This window comes from Tetrahymena thermophila (assembly GCF_000189635.1).
Source record: "Tetrahymena thermophila SB210 genomic scaffold scf_8254594, whole genome shotgun sequence".
Classification (NCBI taxonomy): domain Eukaryota; phylum Ciliophora; class Oligohymenophorea; order Hymenostomatida; family Tetrahymenidae; genus Tetrahymena; species Tetrahymena thermophila.
In genome coordinates, this window is record NW_002476365.1 from 22,376 (window position 1) to 40,271 (window position 17,896).

The 17,896-nt window shown below is 21.8% G+C and overlaps 6 protein-coding genes across 6 annotated transcripts; 5 read left to right on the forward strand and 1 right to left on the reverse strand. All coding sequences in view use genetic code 6, as the record gives it.

Moving 5' to 3' along the window:
• Nucleotides 1-334: 334 nt before the first annotated feature.
• On the forward strand, nucleotides 335-1,913 carry TTHERM_00285310 (transmembrane protein, putative; the record flags this gene model as incomplete). The annotated part of the gene is made up of 2 exons (XM_001018545.3): nucleotides 335-1,340; nucleotides 1,396-1,913. The coding sequence occupies 2 exons, from the start codon at nucleotides 335-337 to the stop codon at nucleotides 1,911-1,913; spliced, it is 1,524 nt and encodes a 507-aa protein (XP_001018545.3).
• Nucleotides 1,914-2,902: 989 nt separating this feature from the next.
• TTHERM_00285320 (transmembrane protein, putative) lies at nucleotides 2,903-4,412 on the forward strand (the record flags this gene model as incomplete). Its single annotated transcript, XM_001018546.1, has 2 exons — nucleotides 2,903-3,857; nucleotides 3,922-4,412. The coding sequence occupies 2 exons, from the start codon at nucleotides 2,903-2,905 to the stop codon at nucleotides 4,410-4,412; spliced, it is 1,446 nt and encodes a 481-aa protein (XP_001018546.1).
• A 410-nt stretch (nucleotides 4,413-4,822) lies between these two features.
• On the forward strand, nucleotides 4,823-5,533 carry TTHERM_00285330 (mammalian STARD1-STARD15-like lipid-binding START domain protein, putative; the record flags this gene model as incomplete). Its single annotated transcript, XM_001018547.1, has 1 exon — nucleotides 4,823-5,533. One exon carries the CDS (start codon nucleotides 4,823-4,825, stop codon nucleotides 5,531-5,533), a length of 711 nt encoding a protein of 236 aa, XP_001018547.1.
• A 1,388-nt stretch (nucleotides 5,534-6,921) lies between these two features.
• Nucleotides 6,922-8,049, forward strand: TTHERM_00285340 (WD domain, G-beta repeat protein; the record flags this gene model as incomplete). Its single annotated transcript, XM_001018548.2, has 1 exon — nucleotides 6,922-8,049. The coding sequence occupies one exon, from the start codon at nucleotides 6,922-6,924 to the stop codon at nucleotides 8,047-8,049; it is 1,128 nt and encodes a 375-aa protein (XP_001018548.2).
• Nucleotides 8,050-9,072: 1,023 nt separating this feature from the next.
• Nucleotides 9,073-12,221, reverse strand: TTHERM_00285350 (cyclic nucleotide-binding domain protein; the record flags this gene model as incomplete). Its single annotated transcript, XM_001018549.3, has 8 exons — nucleotides 9,073-9,462; nucleotides 9,515-10,125; nucleotides 10,181-10,496; nucleotides 10,560-11,049; nucleotides 11,101-11,377; nucleotides 11,447-11,482; nucleotides 11,539-11,728; nucleotides 11,790-12,221. The coding sequence occupies 8 exons, from the start codon at nucleotides 12,219-12,221 to the stop codon at nucleotides 9,073-9,075; spliced, it is 2,742 nt and encodes a 913-aa protein (XP_001018549.2).
• Nucleotides 12,222-15,679: 3,458 nt separating this feature from the next.
• On the forward strand, nucleotides 15,680-17,742 carry TTHERM_00285370 (transmembrane protein, putative; the record flags this gene model as incomplete). Its single annotated transcript, XM_001018551.2, has 4 exons — nucleotides 15,680-15,691; nucleotides 15,767-16,697; nucleotides 16,807-17,672; nucleotides 17,719-17,742. The coding sequence occupies 4 exons, from the start codon at nucleotides 15,680-15,682 to the stop codon at nucleotides 17,740-17,742; spliced, it is 1,833 nt and encodes a 610-aa protein (XP_001018551.2).
• Between the last annotated feature and the right edge of the window lie 154 nt (nucleotides 17,743-17,896).

Genomic DNA, 17,896 nt, shown 5'->3' on the forward strand with positions numbered 1-17,896 from the left:
AAAATACATTTTCAACTTGAACAATAATAATATTAAGCTTATGTAAAAATTAAGTGAAAAATAATATCATTTATTTATTCTGATGATAGTAAAGAATATGTATTTGATGATTATTGATTAATAAAGAATTTGATGATTTATTTTTTGTAAAAAAAGATTTGATATAATAATAGCAATTTTTGGTAAAAATATAGATAGCACTATTAGAAGATAGTAAAAAGCTTAACTATAATTAAACTTGAAGAAAGCAATTATTAAAAAATTTAGTTAATTGCTTATAATAAATTAATAAGAAAATTTTTGCAAGTAATAAGTTGGTTAATGTAGTTGTATTATGAAAAAAACAAAACTTTTCAACGATGTTTTATTCAAAAACAATTCAGTAATTAGAAGAATAAAATCTTCAATTGTTTCTACAAAATAAATAGTTAATTTTAATGGATATATTACAAGTGGTCCTCTGTTATAGAATAAGTAGCTTATGAGAGTTCGCGGTAAACATTTTTTAGTCGCGATATCATTAGCCTTTCTTTTGATTAACTTTATTTACTCACATTAGAGTCTGTTAATATCTTTTATAGGCAATGACATTGTCTCACCTACATTTAGGAGTATTGATATAGGATCTTTTTCGCTATATTGTAATATGTCTAATATTTTAATTCCTTTATTACTTGGCTACTTAAGTGACTATATATCAATTGGGTACCTTTTAATGATCACATTAATTGCAAATTTTTTCTCAAACATAATTCTTTCTATCTTTTTAATATATGGCGGAGTTCAGTAATACCTATTGATGTAAATCCTTTGGCAAATTGCTAATGAAGGTATTCAAAATGCTTGCTTTAATTTGCTCTACGAATATTCAAATATTACAAAATAACAAACTATTTATTACTCGATATTTACTATTGTGGGATATTGCATTCCTAGGTCTATTCCTTTAATTTCTGATTTATTTCTAAGCTAATAAAATACAGATTACATAGAATAAACAATAAACCATAAAAACTATTATGCCTATTTTTACATTGTTCTTAATGTAATCTCCACATCATTTTTGATGTATGTTGTCAGAAAAAATGACAGAAAAGAATTGGAGGAGTTTCTCCTTGATATGAAGTACTTCATGGTTAGAATTTCTCCTGCATAAAAACCTGACTTCTTTTAAGCTGTCAAAAAAATCATCATTCAAAATAAACCTCTAATGAAGCAGTTCTTTTATAGTGCTGTCTTAGTAGGGATATCATCAGTTTTGATGTCACCAAAATTCTACTCCAGTGTTCTTCAAATGAAAAACATAGAGTTCACTTATGAGCCCTACATGTTTTCCAAACGTAAATTCTTTAAAATTAATCATCCTAAAATATTTAATTTTTTAAATATAAAAAGTATGTTAGATCTCAAGTGGATTGCTTCTTCTTCCTTTTGGGAAAAAAGTTGATCAAACTTAATCTGAGTTATTCAAGCTAAAAATTTTTTAAGCGTGTTTCATAGCTATAGCTATTCTTTATTCATTATTGCAAATACTCAGATTCATAGATAATTATTATGTAGTAACAATTTACTTAGGAATATTTGCATGTATATTAGGGATATGCTACTACTTCAACTTTATGACTATTATGGGCACGATTTACTTAAAAAGCGGATATTTATCCAGAGGAATGGGATTCGGAGTATTTTCATGCTGTTACAACTTATCTAATACAATCTTTTAATACATACTTTACTACTTAGCATTTGATAATATATTCAATTTTTCAATCATATTATTTTTTATAGCTGTTTTAGTTGGTTTACTTCATTTCTATTATCAAATTAAAAATAACTCTGATGATTAAAATAGAAATTCTTAGCTAGACTCATTTGATGTATCATCGAATCGCCCATCTAATACATCAAACTGAATTAATAAAGCAATTAGTTTATGAATAAATTATAATAATTATACTAATCAAATCTATTAAATTAAACTAATTAACAATAAAATCTATTAAATATTTATTTACATAAAAATATCTCATTACTATATTACTATTGAGGAATTAATTAATAACCAAAATGTAATAAATTTTATCTATATAATTGGTTTAATATTAACTTAATTAAAAAATTATAAAATCTTGCCATTCAGGCTAATCAAAAGATAATAAATACTAACTTACTACATTTATTTTTTACCTATGAGTTTAATAATTTAATTTAAATAAATAAATAATTATTTTATAAAATATAAAATTATTGATTCAGCCAAATTTCTAAAAAGAGCAATTTAACTTCACAACCTCCTTTTAAAAAGTAAATTTACATAATTTTTTTATTTGTATAAATGAATCTTTATCATGATCCCTCCAAGCAAACACGACTTGTGATATATAAATATTGATTTAAGAATTAAATTCAATAACTGTAAGCTAAAAAAACCTATTCCAAAATAGAAAATCATATTTATATATTTTTTTGGTATTTAAAATTAGTATTTTTAATAATAAACTTAAAACAAAATTAAAATCATCTGTAGTTGTTTTTTGTAAATATATTTAATTTGATCAGTTTTGATAGCATTTATTAAATAACAGTAATTTTTTAATTATTCTAATAAGTATTTATTTATATTATTAAATAGTCATTTACAATTATTATGTTAATTTACTATAATTTTAATAATAAGCTCATTAAGTACATTTAAAGCTTATAAGAGAAACTTAATGTGATGAAGTTGATGACTTTAAATAATAATATCATCATATATAGTATATTTCTAGTATAAAATATAATAAAAATACGTATTAATAATTAAAATATCATATTCTAACGAATTATTGTTTTTATATATTAATCAATTTTCTTTCTTCTCATCATATAATTTAAATTAATTAATAAAAAAACATAAGAAATGACAAAAAATAAAAGCTAAATAACTTAGCATAATAGAAGCGATATTATATGTTCAGGACCAAGGTTCAAAGATACTTAAAGTATCTCATAGAATAGATTTATATTTCTCATTTTACTCTCTGTTGCTATGGGATTTATAAACTACATTAATGCTGATCGATAAGTTTAAATTTAAAATGGTATTTATCCAAATTCAGACAATAAGAACTAAAGCGGTTATGAAATAAATTTTTAATGGATTGAGATCTGGTGTAATCTCCCTAATTGCTTTTTTACACCTTTAATACTTGGTTACTTAAGTGACTTTATATCTATTCAATATCTTCTAAACTTTACTTCTATCGTGTAGCTTTTTTCAACAATATTTCTTTATCTTTACTATTGTTCTGGCTACGTATAATTCTATGTTTTATCTAGAATATTTTTCTCAATTTCTAATGAAGGATTACAAAACGCTACTTTTAATTTAGTTTATGAGTATTCTAACATGTATAAATGCGAATCAAAATATTTTTCCCTTCATTCTATTTTCGGCTATAACATTCAAAGAATATTACCTTATATTTTTGCCTTGGTATACAATCAATCTCCAGAAACTAAATAAGCCATTTATGATAACTAACCTGCATTTTATTCGTAGTACTTAGTTTTTAATCTAATATCATGCATAATTATGGCATTTATAAACAAAAAAAATTAAATTAAAGAGAGAAATGAAGAATAACTAGACCCAGCCTTTTTAGTTGCCAGAATTGCTCCTCAACAAAAATTCAGCTTTTATGAAGCCTTGACTTACATTTTCAAATAAAACAGTTTTTTTACTTAACAGTGCTTGATAGGCGGTATTACTTTAGGTTTTACATCCTTTTACTTCTAAAGTAATGGCTTGATTAGTTCTATGATTAAAGAATGTGGTTTTGAACTTTACATGGAAATAAATTTTTCAACAAAAGGTAAAAAAATATTTTTAAAAATAAAATTAGCATATATAAATTAATAATTTATTTAAATTTACAGGCTTCACATAAATATCAGCTTTTGTTTTTCTTTACTTTATTGGTAAGAGAATGGATGATTATGGGAAAAAGTTTAAATTTTATTTGTTTTGGTACTGTATAATCGGATTAGCGGCTCTTAATATATTCCTTAATCTGATATATTTTTTCTCTAATTAAATAATAATAAATGTAATCGTTTACATATTCCTATTTTTTATAGGACTACAATACTACTGTTCTTTTATGGCCATGAACTCTATTATATTTTGGTACAATTAATGGTTTTAAAGAGGTATGGGTTATGGTTTATTTTCTTGCTCTTTTAACACTTTTTCTACAGTCAGCACTCTGATCACAATCTATTATGCAGACAAATACCCAGTGCCACTAAGCATTATTATAATGATAGCTATTATTTTTATTATTTTAATTTTTAAATACTTCTAAATTAACAAAATCAAAATTCAAAAAGAATCCCCTTCAATGCAAAGACAAGAATAGAATAACTGATATTAATAAATAATTAACTTATTTATTTATCTATTTAATTTACATTAATTTTTTGTTGTACTTCCTATTTGCTTCTTAAATTTTAAATCATTTTAAATGCAATTGATTTTTCTATCTTTATTTTACAATGATGTTATTAAAAATTCATCAAATAATATCAAAAGCTTTAAATTTAATGAGTAATGAAAATAAAAATTTGTTAGATTATATCAGAATCTTAATTAATTGATTGTAAAGTAATGATTTCTGATTAATTATTAATTTGTGTCTATATTCTTATAAAAGAGATAAATAAAATTTCTTAATTTAAAAAAGGTTCACTACATGAGAAGAATAAATAATAATAAAATAAAATAAAAAAATATACTAAGCAATAGTAATAATAATAACAACAACTCTTACAATCAAATATGAGCATAAATTTAACTCAAAAACTTATCATAGTTTTTGTTTTAATTATTTCCATCTCAGCATTTAACTCAGAAACACAAAACCTTAAATCTCAAAAAGACATTTACTCTGAATTGATAAACTAAACAGTATCAGAGACACTGAAACTTAGAGAAGAAAATCTTAATTGGGTGTAAAGTATCTAAACAAAGCACTTCAATCTTTCTTCTGCAGAAACTACAGGACAAAAGATACAGCTTAAAAAAATAGAAGGTATTATTCCTGCTTCATTCGAAAAAGTAATTAAATATTACAATGAAGCCTTTGATAATAGTTAATATGCAAGAAACAAAGAATGTGGAAGCTAATTGTTAATAGAAAAACTTGATGAAAGCTCTTTAATTACTTTGTATAGAGGAGATGGAAATGCCTTTATCAGTCCAAGAGAACATTTATCAATTTAAAATAAAATATAATTAAATGAAAGCTAAATTCTTATCACCAGAACTACTCTCTCTGAATACTATAAAGTTAAAACTGATCCTTAAGCTATTCGTATAAATGGTATTTATAGCATTTTCCTCAAAAAGATAAGCGATAATGAAACCCATTTCTTATCTTATTATCGTTTTGACATAGGATATGTTCCTTATATTTTTATGAATATGGCATCAGAAAAGCGTATAAATGTTCTTGAAAATGATATTGAATTTATAAATAAAATTAATTGATCAAATTATGAAATAAAAATTTATATAAAAAATTAATTTAAAATAAAGCTTTATATAATTACATATATATAATTAACATTAATTTTTACTATTTTATAAATATTTAATTCAAATTAAGCCTATTAATAGACCATAGGTTCTCTTCTATAAGTATAAGGAGGGTCCAAAAATTAATTTTTTCTAAATTTTACTCTCCTTATTGAAAAACCATCCATAAACTAAAATCCATCCTTATTAAATAGTATAAAAATTTGACTTTTTATAATAAATAAAAAATATAACATAAATTTCAAATAATATTTAAATTCCCATAAATCTTTTAATTATAGTAATCTCAATACTCTTTTTCAAAGTCTTTACCTTTCTCTTAATATTATTATTAATTTTAGTACACATTATATATTTGAAAATTGATATGTTTTACTTAAAAAATATTAAAAATATTCTTTAAGATGATGTACTCACTTATACTAATGTCATTCTAATGGATGATTACCTACGGTATTTAGTTTAAATTTAAAAAATAGATTATTTTAAAAGAAGTTAAAGAAATTTTTTTTAATTTTATTAAAATTTTTATAAAAAAATTTAACTTAGCAATTAAATTTTTATTAAATTAAACAAAACATAAGCTTATTTTTCTATCAATATTTAGTTAACATGAAATCCACCAGTTTTATTAAAAATTTGTTGAAATTTAATTAAAAATACTTTAATAGCAATTAAAATTGATAACAATTTCAAAATTAGTAAATTATTTTTTTTAATAATATTATAACAAAGAATTAAAAAACTACTTATTATTATGAATTTAAAAGTGATTTTATTAAAGAATTTTATAAAAAAATCAATTTAAATCTTTATGTTTAGAACATTTTTTGTTTGTTTATTATATTATTTTTAATTGAAGTTAGGATTTTTTTTAATTAATAATTAGGATATCATATGTGCCTAATTTTTTAGCTAAATTTTTATCTGAGAAAAAAATAAATTTATGGATAAGCAAAGTTTTATTTATTTTTTTATTCACTTTTTTCCATTTAATAAAATATGAAAATGAATACAAAATATTACAATTTAAAAATTAAATTAAACATTTAGCTCAAGATATATCGTAATATTTGCTCTTTTTATTGTGATAGGTTTTTTTTTTACAGCCGTATTAAAATCAAGATGGAATATAGTTATACCAGAAGATATATATAATTTTTTTTAAAGAATGCATAAAGTTTAGACAGTGAAAAAAAATTAATTAAAAGGAATATTTTGGATAATTTATTTTTTCATTACAAATTATAATAAATTGATAAGTATTGAATTATATTTATTTTTTTCGTATAAATAAGTAGCTTTTACATAAAGCAAAGTTACTACTATCAAAGAAAGCAATGAGCGAATAAATTGAATAGAGCTCTAGCACCATAAACTAAGATATAAATATACTATAAAAAACCTAAAATGTATAATTAAACAGCTCTTGGGTTTACGATTGCATTTTCACTAATATAAAAAATGGATTAATTGATAAAAATAAATATAATTAAGAAAGATTGCAAATTGATAATAATCAAGAAGGAAATAAACAAAATTATTCAAATGTATATCAAGTCTTGGCAACTACTAGAAAAGGAAAACTTTTTTAATTTGATAAATGTGAAGATGGATCTATATAAAATTAAAAAACCATATATACCTCACCAATTAATGAGGAGTTTTACAGATTATATGAAGATTATGATACTATTGATTATTAAAGAAGATACCTGTTGGTATCTGGTTCTAGAAAAAAAGTTCATGTTTTTAAATTATAAAACAACGACAGATAAAGTAACAATCAGCAAAATCAAGATATTTAGGAAGACTTTAGCTTATACCATAAATTTGAATATATTCCAGCTCCTGAAAGAAATGTTTATAGTTTAAGTGGATATAAAAAACACTCAAACAAAATTCTATCTTCTGGTTAATCAAATATTACTCTTTATGATCTTTAGCATCAAAAGATTTAAAGAAGAATAAAGAATAACATTGAAAATGCATGTATATAGTACAACAGGGATTATAATTTCTTTTTTACATGTGGAACTTCAAAAGAAATTATTGCATATGAAGATAGATAGAATAAGTAGATTTTTAGTTTGAAAGGCCATGAATCAAATGTATTAAGAATGGCTAATCTGAAGAATAATAATTAATTTTTACTTGCTAGTGGCTCACATGATAAATCAATAATATTGTGGGATATTAAATATTAACATAACAATAAAATAATACAAAATCATCATACTAATGCTATTTTTGGTATTGATTATGATCACATTAACTAAATTGTTTATTCTACTGGATGGGATAAATCTATTAAAGCCTTAGATATTAAATCTTTCAAGGTAATTGGTAATATATAAAGGGCTTAATAAGATAATATAATAACTTGCAGATACAATTCCTAAACGTAAGAACTAATGTCATCATCTAGGGATGGATCTATCTAATTTTATAAGGCAAATATAGCTTGAATCTTTCTTAGTTCTCATTCATTTTTGTACTCAAATATCTTATCCTCTATTTAAATTCTATATTAATTAACCAAGGAATATAACTAACATAATAAAATTATTATTTCAATACAAAAATTAATTGAAGAATTGCTTACTTGCTTATTTTCTGAAATAGTAAACCAATAAACATATTTTAATTAATAATTTTTAGTTAAAATGAAGAATAACAGATAATTAAATAAATTTAATTTTATAAATTATATTAAAAATTAATTAGTTAATAAATTCCAAAAAAGCTAAATTAATTTTTTACAGATTTAGATATCAAATTAAAAAAATGTTTTAATGAGTTTTTATATAAATATAATTAAGAGTTCACTTTAAGTAAATTCATATTTTGTAAAAAATATTTGATATTTTATCAAATTTTTTATTAGTCAAATATTTTATTTTATCTTATTTTGTTTTTAGTTTTTAGTTTATCTAAATATTTCTAAGATGTAGTTTTATTTTACATTTCAAATTATGCTCTGTTTATTTAATCATTCACTCACATTTAATATTTTGTTTTGAAAATTCCTTGTTTAATTTTATCTCTAAAACTAATTTTATTAATAGCTTTTAAAATGTATTTTTTTTAAAGAAGTAGTTAGTGGCTATCTCGACCTTAAATTAATGATTCATTTAAATTATATTTATATTTTATGTTTAAAAATAAAAGTTTTTTAAATTAATTTTTATAATAATTATTATTTTAATTAAAGTCAAAAATTAAAACTAAACTCAAATTATTTAGAACTAAAATAAATAACTTAATTAAACACACAATAATAAGTACATGTTTAAGATATAAGATAATTTAAATTAATATATAATATAAGATTGTGATGTGATATTTATTTTATCTATTAAAGCTTTATATTATAACTCTTTACTAAAATCTAAAATGTACATTATTAAGGAAGTATTCTTAATATTTAAAGCTAAATTTATGATAAAATAATTATACTTACATATTCTTAACAAATTAAACTATTTTTATCATTTTTAATCTTTTTCAATTTATTGAGCTTCGTTATTAACATATTTGACAAGATTGTTGAAGAACTTATTATAGTAATTTTGCTAATTTACTTTTTTTGAGTCTGAACCAATTATCAGTTCTGCTTCACCAGTTTAAAAATAAGAATTTGGGTTAAATTCATTATATACAACCTTTTTTTATTATAAACATCTTTGCAATAACTTTGAAGGAATTTAAAAATAGTCATTTTAGAAGGTTTCATAATTTCCTACAACTCTTCTTTTTTGCAGAATATTTAAAAATTATTTTTTATACTTCACTAAATTTTTAGTGTCTTGGACAACGCTACTCCTCATCATATCAACTAGCTAAGTCTAAATATCTTGTTTTTTTTCGTATTTGGAAATCTTTTTAAATATTAATTAATTATGTTTAATAAAAATTTTTTAATTAATTTACCATTTCTTTCTTATTATCATTTAGCATGTTTTTATAATTTACTTACATTAAGAAACTATTTGAATTATTGTTTTTTTATTTGCTTGCTTGATGAATAGAGGTGATTACATTAGTTTTTATTTCTATACTTTTTTTTAAGCAATCGACACTATGTTTTCTATCTTCAATAAAATTTTTTATAACTAATTTACTATTAAAATTTTTTCCTGGTTTTTCAGTCTAATTACCAAGCATGTAATTTCTTTCAGAAACATGTTTAGGGCTTTGACTTTTTAATAGCTCAGAATCTTAACTATTTATCATAAAGGCTCTATCTTCGCTTAAATTTCCTTAATTTAAGTTGAGAATAGGAATTAATTTTTTAGATTTGCCACTTGTAAGAATATATTTTTAATTTTGAGGTTATATTTATTATGATTTTTAAATTGAAGAGGAAGGAGAAGCGTGCTGTTAAAATTTCTATTATTATGCCGTATTTTCATGTACAAAATCGTAGTGAAGAGTATTATACAAATTAGAAGCTGATTTATTATTTATTTGGTTTTTAATAGAGTACGATTCCTCTTAATTATATCTAGACGTGAAATTAAATTAATTGCTTTTATTTAAATCTTATTCAAATAAAATTTTTAATATATTATTACATGATTTTAGTGTAAAATTTACTTTCTGTGATGGTGTTTGATGAACTCCTTTTTGTTGTCTAGTTATGAGAAGGAGAATTAAAAGATAATTCTAAGTAGGACTCGTTTTTATCTTTTTTCAAAGAATTCTATGGAGACATACCAGATGAACTCAAAAAACTACTATCTCTGTTTGTTTAATACTCTTTAGGTTTCTGTACCTTATTTTTTATCTTATCAAATTTATTTTTTATTTTTTCAATGTTACTTTTTCTATTTGTTTCCCAATCTTTCTTTAAGTTAAACATATCAAATATTATATTCTATCCTCCAAAAAATTTCATTTATATCATCAAATTCTTTACATTAGCCAAAAAATCAAAAATAAAAAAATGAGTAACTTCAACTTAAATTTTAATTACCTTAAAATTAACTACATATAAAACTGCTTCTTCAGAAATAACTTCAGCAAAGTTTGTCCTTCTTGGTTCATTTTGAAGTATGTCTTCCTCTCCGAAGTAAGTATTAGGACCTTTTATTATCAATGGTACTTTCTGATATTTTATTGATTTGGGGGACTTTAATAAATTTATTGTTTAATCTTAGCTAGATTATTTAATTTCTTTTTTATAAGAAATCTGAACTTATCCTGATTTAATCAAGTAAATGTTCTCTGCCAAATCATTTTCTTAATAAACTATTTTTCCGTTGTTAGGATAATCTACTTCTTTTATGTCATGCAGAAGCGAGAGAAGCTTGGCATTAGAAAGGATTTCTAAAAAAGGAAATCTTTTAAGGAATTTCATTTTTTCTCTCAAGTCTTATTGTTGTTTGGTACCTAATAGTAAGTTAAATCCCTTTTTAGTAATAGTCAATAATATCACATCATCCTCTGACATCATAGTGGCAGTTCTAAATATATATTAATATATTTTTGGTAATTCGTTTTAATTTTAGTTTTACCTTTTTTGCTTAGTTAGAAGAGAAATCTCACCAAAATACTCTCCTTGTTTGAATGATTTTGTATATTTCATATCGTGGTATAGATTATTTAAAATAGATTCAGAATTATTAAAAGTTTCTTATTGCATTGGCTGTAAAATATCGCATATTTTTATTTCTGATGCTTTATTCTGAATCTGGTTAGAAAATCTAGACTAAGGTAAGTCGTTTGCAGCAGAAGTAGGAGTTTTTTTAGATCCTTTAGTCCACGAAAGGGGTGTAAAACAAGCAACCTTTCCTATTTGGTCAGAATAATAAGAATATTTAAAGAAAATCTAGATGTTTAAAAAATAAATATAAAATTTACCTTTGAGAATTATGTAAAAGTTTTCACCAAACTCATCTTTTTACAAAGTAGAAGTATTAAAATAATTTATAGAAGAATTAAAAGAAAAATACTAATCTCTATGATTTCTGTTTAAGGTGGAAAGAACTCGATATTAAACTGCTCGAATAACTTATTTTCTGAATCTTTTGATGTGAAAAGGTCAATCGTGTCTGCAAATATGTTAATATTTTTCAAAGCTCGCTTAACATAATCTATTTCGCATCTCTTTTTTTATGCTTTTCTTAAAATATATGATACAATCTAGTAATTTTAAAATATTTAAAATGAAATGAGTATGAAATTGAAATTGAATTTTATTTACTTCAGTGTCAATATCGTTGTTTAACCGCACCTGCTATTATCCGTTCAAAAAAGCTTCATATTTATCTCTGTCTTCCAGAAGCTAAGATAAAAATGGAGACATATTTCTATAATCATTTTTTACATCCCAATCTTTAGTACGAAATCTATTTAAAATTCCTGACGATTAAAGATTTAAAACCTTTGTAAACCTACTATTCCTCTGCATGCTAATTCTATGAACAATACTTGCATTTTTCTAATATAATATTGAATTTATAGAGTTCCTTTACTTTTTATTTTTTTATGAGATCAAGGGTATATCTTCCTAATTGTAAGAGTTGTTTGCTTTATAAGATCCTCTCCTTTAAATTATGTTAGGCTCATTTTCATTGCTAAAAAATGATTTGCCGCTTGATATCTGAGACAATTGCTGCTTTAAATAAGGATTCATATTGTTTTATTTCAGAGATAGAATAATAATATTCTTATTTCTACTAACTAATTTTTTGTTCTATATAAATATAGTAATAAATTATTCTAATACTAAATTATAGTGTTAATTAAGAAATAATAATGTTAGCAATTAAAAAGCAAGCATATTAATACAGATTTTATAATCCTTTTAGTATATTAAAAATAGTGATTAATAAAAATTATGTGTGGTATAAGGTTATCTCATTTATCTATATTAATAAGAATAATATTAGAATCAAAATTTAGATTGTTTATTTATATTTTTTAAAGTTAATTTTAGAGTTATCAATAATCCAAAGATTATTCAAATAAATTAATTGTATGTTAAATAAATCAAATCCATTAATTTTTATGATTTTTTATCATAGTTATTTTAGTTGAGTTATTTCATAAATATACACTTTTCTGTAAATGAATAAAATTTATTATTATTATTTTTGCCACAATAATTTATTATCATTAAAATATTTTGAAAACACTTTCTAACTTTTTAACATAGCTAGATATTTTAATTGCTCATTCATAAATTTAGTTTATAATTTTCGGTAAATGAATATGATTTATTATTATTATTATTATTATTTTAAACTATTATTGCAATATTTATTATTATTAAAATGTTTTGAAAACATTTTCTAACTTTTTACATAGCTAATATTTCAACTACTCATTCATACATTTAGTAATATTTCAATTTTCAGTAAACTAAAATTATTTATTATTATTATTAGAGAGCACGGGTAATTTGGGAAACTGAAAACATGGGAAAAAATAAAAATAAAAAATTTTCTACATAGATTCTTATAATAAATATTCATAAATAACACCCCTCTCCCTTTAATTTAATTTTATTATTATTAATAATTTTAACTTCTATGGTCTATTAATATCAATTTTATTAATTTATAAATAACTTTTTAATATTATTAGGTTCATTAATATGAAGATTGAGGATGATTACATCAATTATCAATATTCTGATTTATTATTTACATAAATTTCATTAAATAAGCTTTAATGATTATTATTTTTTTGAAATATTTGTGTTATCTAACTAACTATTTCTATTTTTCAATCATTTTAAAATTTAATTTTTTATGTTTTTACCTACTCTTTAAAAAAATTCAACAAAATAATATTTTATTAGATTTTATTGAAAAATAAGTAATACTTGAATAATATTTTTATTTTATTAAATATAAAATTCATTTAAATCTATTTAGGATTATTTTAAAAAAATAAATTAAAGTACTAAATAAAAAAGCTTAAATTAGAAGAAAAAGTTCTTTCCTTACTTTATTAAAAATGACTAATTAATATTTTTGTATTGTGCTTTTTTTAAAAAAATAAACTAAATTATTAAATTTAAAAGCAAAAAATGGATAAAAAAGTTTTTGCTTGCTTTACTAAAAATAACTAAATATTATTTTTGTAAAAAGTCTTTAAATTAATTATTAAGATTAATTTGTTAAATTATATTGAATTGCTTTTATATTCTTGCTATGATTAATATTATTAAGGAATTCTAAAAAACAAATTACTTTTCGAATTTTTATTAGATTTTTTTTGATTAATAAAAAATCAAATGAGATAGATAAATTTAGTTTATTTTAGATTTTAAATACTCAAAATGAAAAATCAATTTTTTTTTTAAAAAAATGATGCTTAGAATTACATTCTTACAATTCAATAAAATCTAACCTTAAATTTTTAAAGAAATAAGCTAATATAAGTTTAATTTACATAAATTCCTAAAAGAAAAAGAGTTCATTTTTTCTTATTAGACGAAAATTGAGATTAGAAATTGTTAAAATTTATTTTTGATAGATTAAAAATTTGAAAAAATAACACTTTTTTTATCAATAAAAAGTAATTTTTTTCATTTGGTTTATCCCAAATAAAAAGGATGGATGGATAGATCAATTTATTTTAATTAATAAAAATAATAAAAAAATTAATTGATTAAAAAATATCTAAAAAAGAAATTGATAAAAATTTAATTAAATGAATTACTAGAAGATTTATCTAATTATTTTAGTTTTGATAATATAATTGGAAATATCCTTGAGCCAAAGTGGAATTAAAAACAATATTATAGATTAAAGCTGCGATGTTAATATAATTTAATAACTTGAGCTATAAAATATATCTTATTCATGTTCAGACAATTAAATATTAGTATAAAATTAAAATCAGTTAACTTTTGATTTATAGTTAGTAGATATAATGATTACTTCTTCTGTATTGATCTCAGACATAGTTGTTATTAACATGGGAAGTTTAGTTTTATCAAATATTAAAGCTACATAATCTGAATATTTTATAAAATTTAAAAGCATAAATAGTTTAAACATATAAAATTTAAGTATTACTAATAGTAACGATTTTTCTAATTATATTTAGACTGAAATCATCATCTAAGTAGTGATTGGCAAAATATTGTTAAAGGATCTCTAAGGTACTAAATCTATAAATATTTTTTCAGTTGATATTGATATTGACCAAATTAATTTTGAGAATACTTTAGTGAATTTATTTTTAATATAAAGTAAAAATCAGATGAAAATAAATAATTTAAAAATTTTACGCAATGAATAATTTTAATAATCTAGTAAATTTAATATGAGGTAAATTTATTTTTCAGAATCAGAAATAATTATCTAGAATATTGATATAGAAATAAATAGCGTTTCTATCTCGAATTCCCAGGCAATAAAAGAGATTATTACTTTTGATATAAAGACTTTAAAAAAAATTAAAAATATCTAAATAGGTTAAATATCATACGCTACATCATTGGTTGTTACTCCTCACTTTTAAGTATTAGAATTCTTGCAAAATAATGCTATAGGTTAAATATGCATTAATAAATTTATTTATAAATAAAATAATATCAATAGCTTTTTGTAAGTAAATGTAATGAATATTTAAATATTTCAGATAGATGAATTGGATGTAGAAGGATATTCTTAATATATTTAACCATAAACAGAATTGAGTTTATTCAAATTTTTTAATACTAAGACTATTGAGATTAACTTTGTTTCTATGTCTTAAAGCCATTTATTGTGTGGATCACTTATTTAAGGTTCTAATGGTTTAAGCTTTATAATAAATGAAATTTAAGTATCATCTTTATAAATTTATTCAAATTTGATAGATTTACAAAGTTTTGACACTGTTTGGATCTTAAATTTCAAAGTATCAAATACAATTTTAGATCAATTTTTAATTAAAGTAAATCAAATTTTACATTTTAGACTTGAGAAAACTAATATTTAATAAATATGGCTTAATTAGGTCTCTTTGTTTAATTTAAAAAATTTAGATATAAGTTAGTTTTAATCAATAAATATTAGCAAAGTTAATACAAATTTAGTTCAAGCTACAATATTTTTGATAGAATAAGAATATTTATAGAGCTTAAATTAGGTAATGTTCTAAGAGGTAGTAGCTAATTTATAATCATAAAATAATATTTAATTTTTAAATTTAAATGGTTTTTCTAGTTTTTTTCTATAGAGTTCATAAATAATTAAAGGTTCTTCAAATAGCTTTGGTGGCTGCTTAAATTTTATTAACACTTTTCAGACCAATTAACCATCTTAAGTCTCCATTTCATAAAATACATTTATATAATGCAAAAGTAAATATTTAGGAGGCGCAATATCAGGAATTTCAGCTATTGGTTATGAAAATTAATTTATTGATTGTAATAGCTAAATAGGAGGTGCTATATATTTTATTTAATAAAGCTATGTCATAGATTCAAATTAATTTTCTGGAAATACAGGTTACTTAGCAGCTAATGATTATAACTAATAAGCTCTAAAAATAAAAATTGAAGAAATTTTAGAAATAAATAATAACAATCAAAATAATTCAAATGTATTTATAAAAACTGACCAATATTTATACCCTGGTTTGATTTATATTATAAGACTTTCAATTGAACTAGATGGAAACTTGTATGATCAATACACTGATAAAAATAATTTTGGTAATCTTTACAGTTTTCTAGTCTCACCTTCTAATAATTTCGTACCTAATATTCCTGCCCAGCTCTTTTCTATAAATTATCCCTTCCTAGTATGGTCAGCTTAAGATGTATAGTTTAATGGTAAACAAGCAATAGATTTAGAAGATATTCGCATTTTCTTAGCCTAATTATAAACTTTAAGAACAAGTTAGTATAAAATATACAATGGATGTAAAGAGCAAGGAATGGAAAAAATCTATTTAAATAACCAGTAAAATAAGTTCTTCATATGTAAGTACTGCGAGCAAACAAAGGTTAGCTACTACGGAGTATGTCAAAATTGCTAACCAGACTAATTCTCATAGTGTTATGGAAATTACTCAGAACTAAAACAATCTTATTGGAGATCTAAATATTCTGTAGATTAATAAGATATTTTTTATTGCACAAATAATCCTGAAAGTTGTTAAGGAGGTAAATTTTATTATTCCCAACTATATTTTTTAATTGATAATTTAAAATTTAATTTTGGAAGAAAAAAAAAGATATGAATTTTATAATAATTTATATCTAAATAAATAAGGTAGTGGAATAGGAAATTAGCTTTGTTATGAAGGTCATGTAGGAGCTTAGTGTTTAAACTGTGATATTTATGGTACCTATTGGAATGAAAAATATTCTATAATGGGCTTCTTTTAATGTGTAAAGTGTAATTCAATATCTTTAAATACATTTAAGATTACAGTGTTAATTGTTGTGCTGGTGTTAAGTCTCATTTTAATTTTAATTTCAACATTTAAAAAGCTCAAAAACGAAATTTATGCTCTTTATTTATCTAAAATGTAAATTTTTTTCATAGGAAAAACAATTTAAAAATAAACACTGACTTCTACTTACATTAAGATCTTACTATTTCATATTTAAATCTATTTCATATCAAGTCAATTCACAAAAGTTGATATAATTTCCTCTTTTTTAGAGTTTTAATTCTTATTTTACAATCCCTTAAGTTCCCCTTTCTTCTCTTTAGACTGCTTAATTTCTCAGTATAAACCTGAATCTGTGAGTATGGGATATACAGATCTCCTTATTACATTTATTATACCATTATTGATTAGCTCAATTACCATTTTTATATCAACAAGTATATTTATTTTGAAAAGAAAGCTATTCAGAAGGAGTCTTTATGCAACTCTCCTTACTTCTGTATACATATTTATGATAGTTTTTTACTCAATTCTATTAGAAAAGACTTTATCTAGTTTCTTTTGTCTAAACCTTGATAAGGATAAATATTATTCTCTTATTGATCTTAGTCTAGAATGTGGAAATTCTTCATAGCTCTAAAAAATTTAAAATCTAAGCTTAGTGATATTAATCTTATTTCTGATAACTTTGCCTACAATAGTTTTTTTTAAATTGTTTTAATCTCGCAAGAGATTGAAAAAAGTGAAAGTTATGTTTACATTTGGGTTTTTGTTTAATGAATATAAAGTTAAATTTTTCTATTGGGAGATGATTAGAATTTTAGTGAAAAGCTTGATAGTTTTATTTTCAGTATGCTTAAAGTAGTATCCTTAAGTAAGCCTCATAATGATTTCATTGATAGTATTCGGATATGTTTTGGCTTTATATAGCTTCAATCCTTTCGTCTCGGGGTTCCTCAATAACTT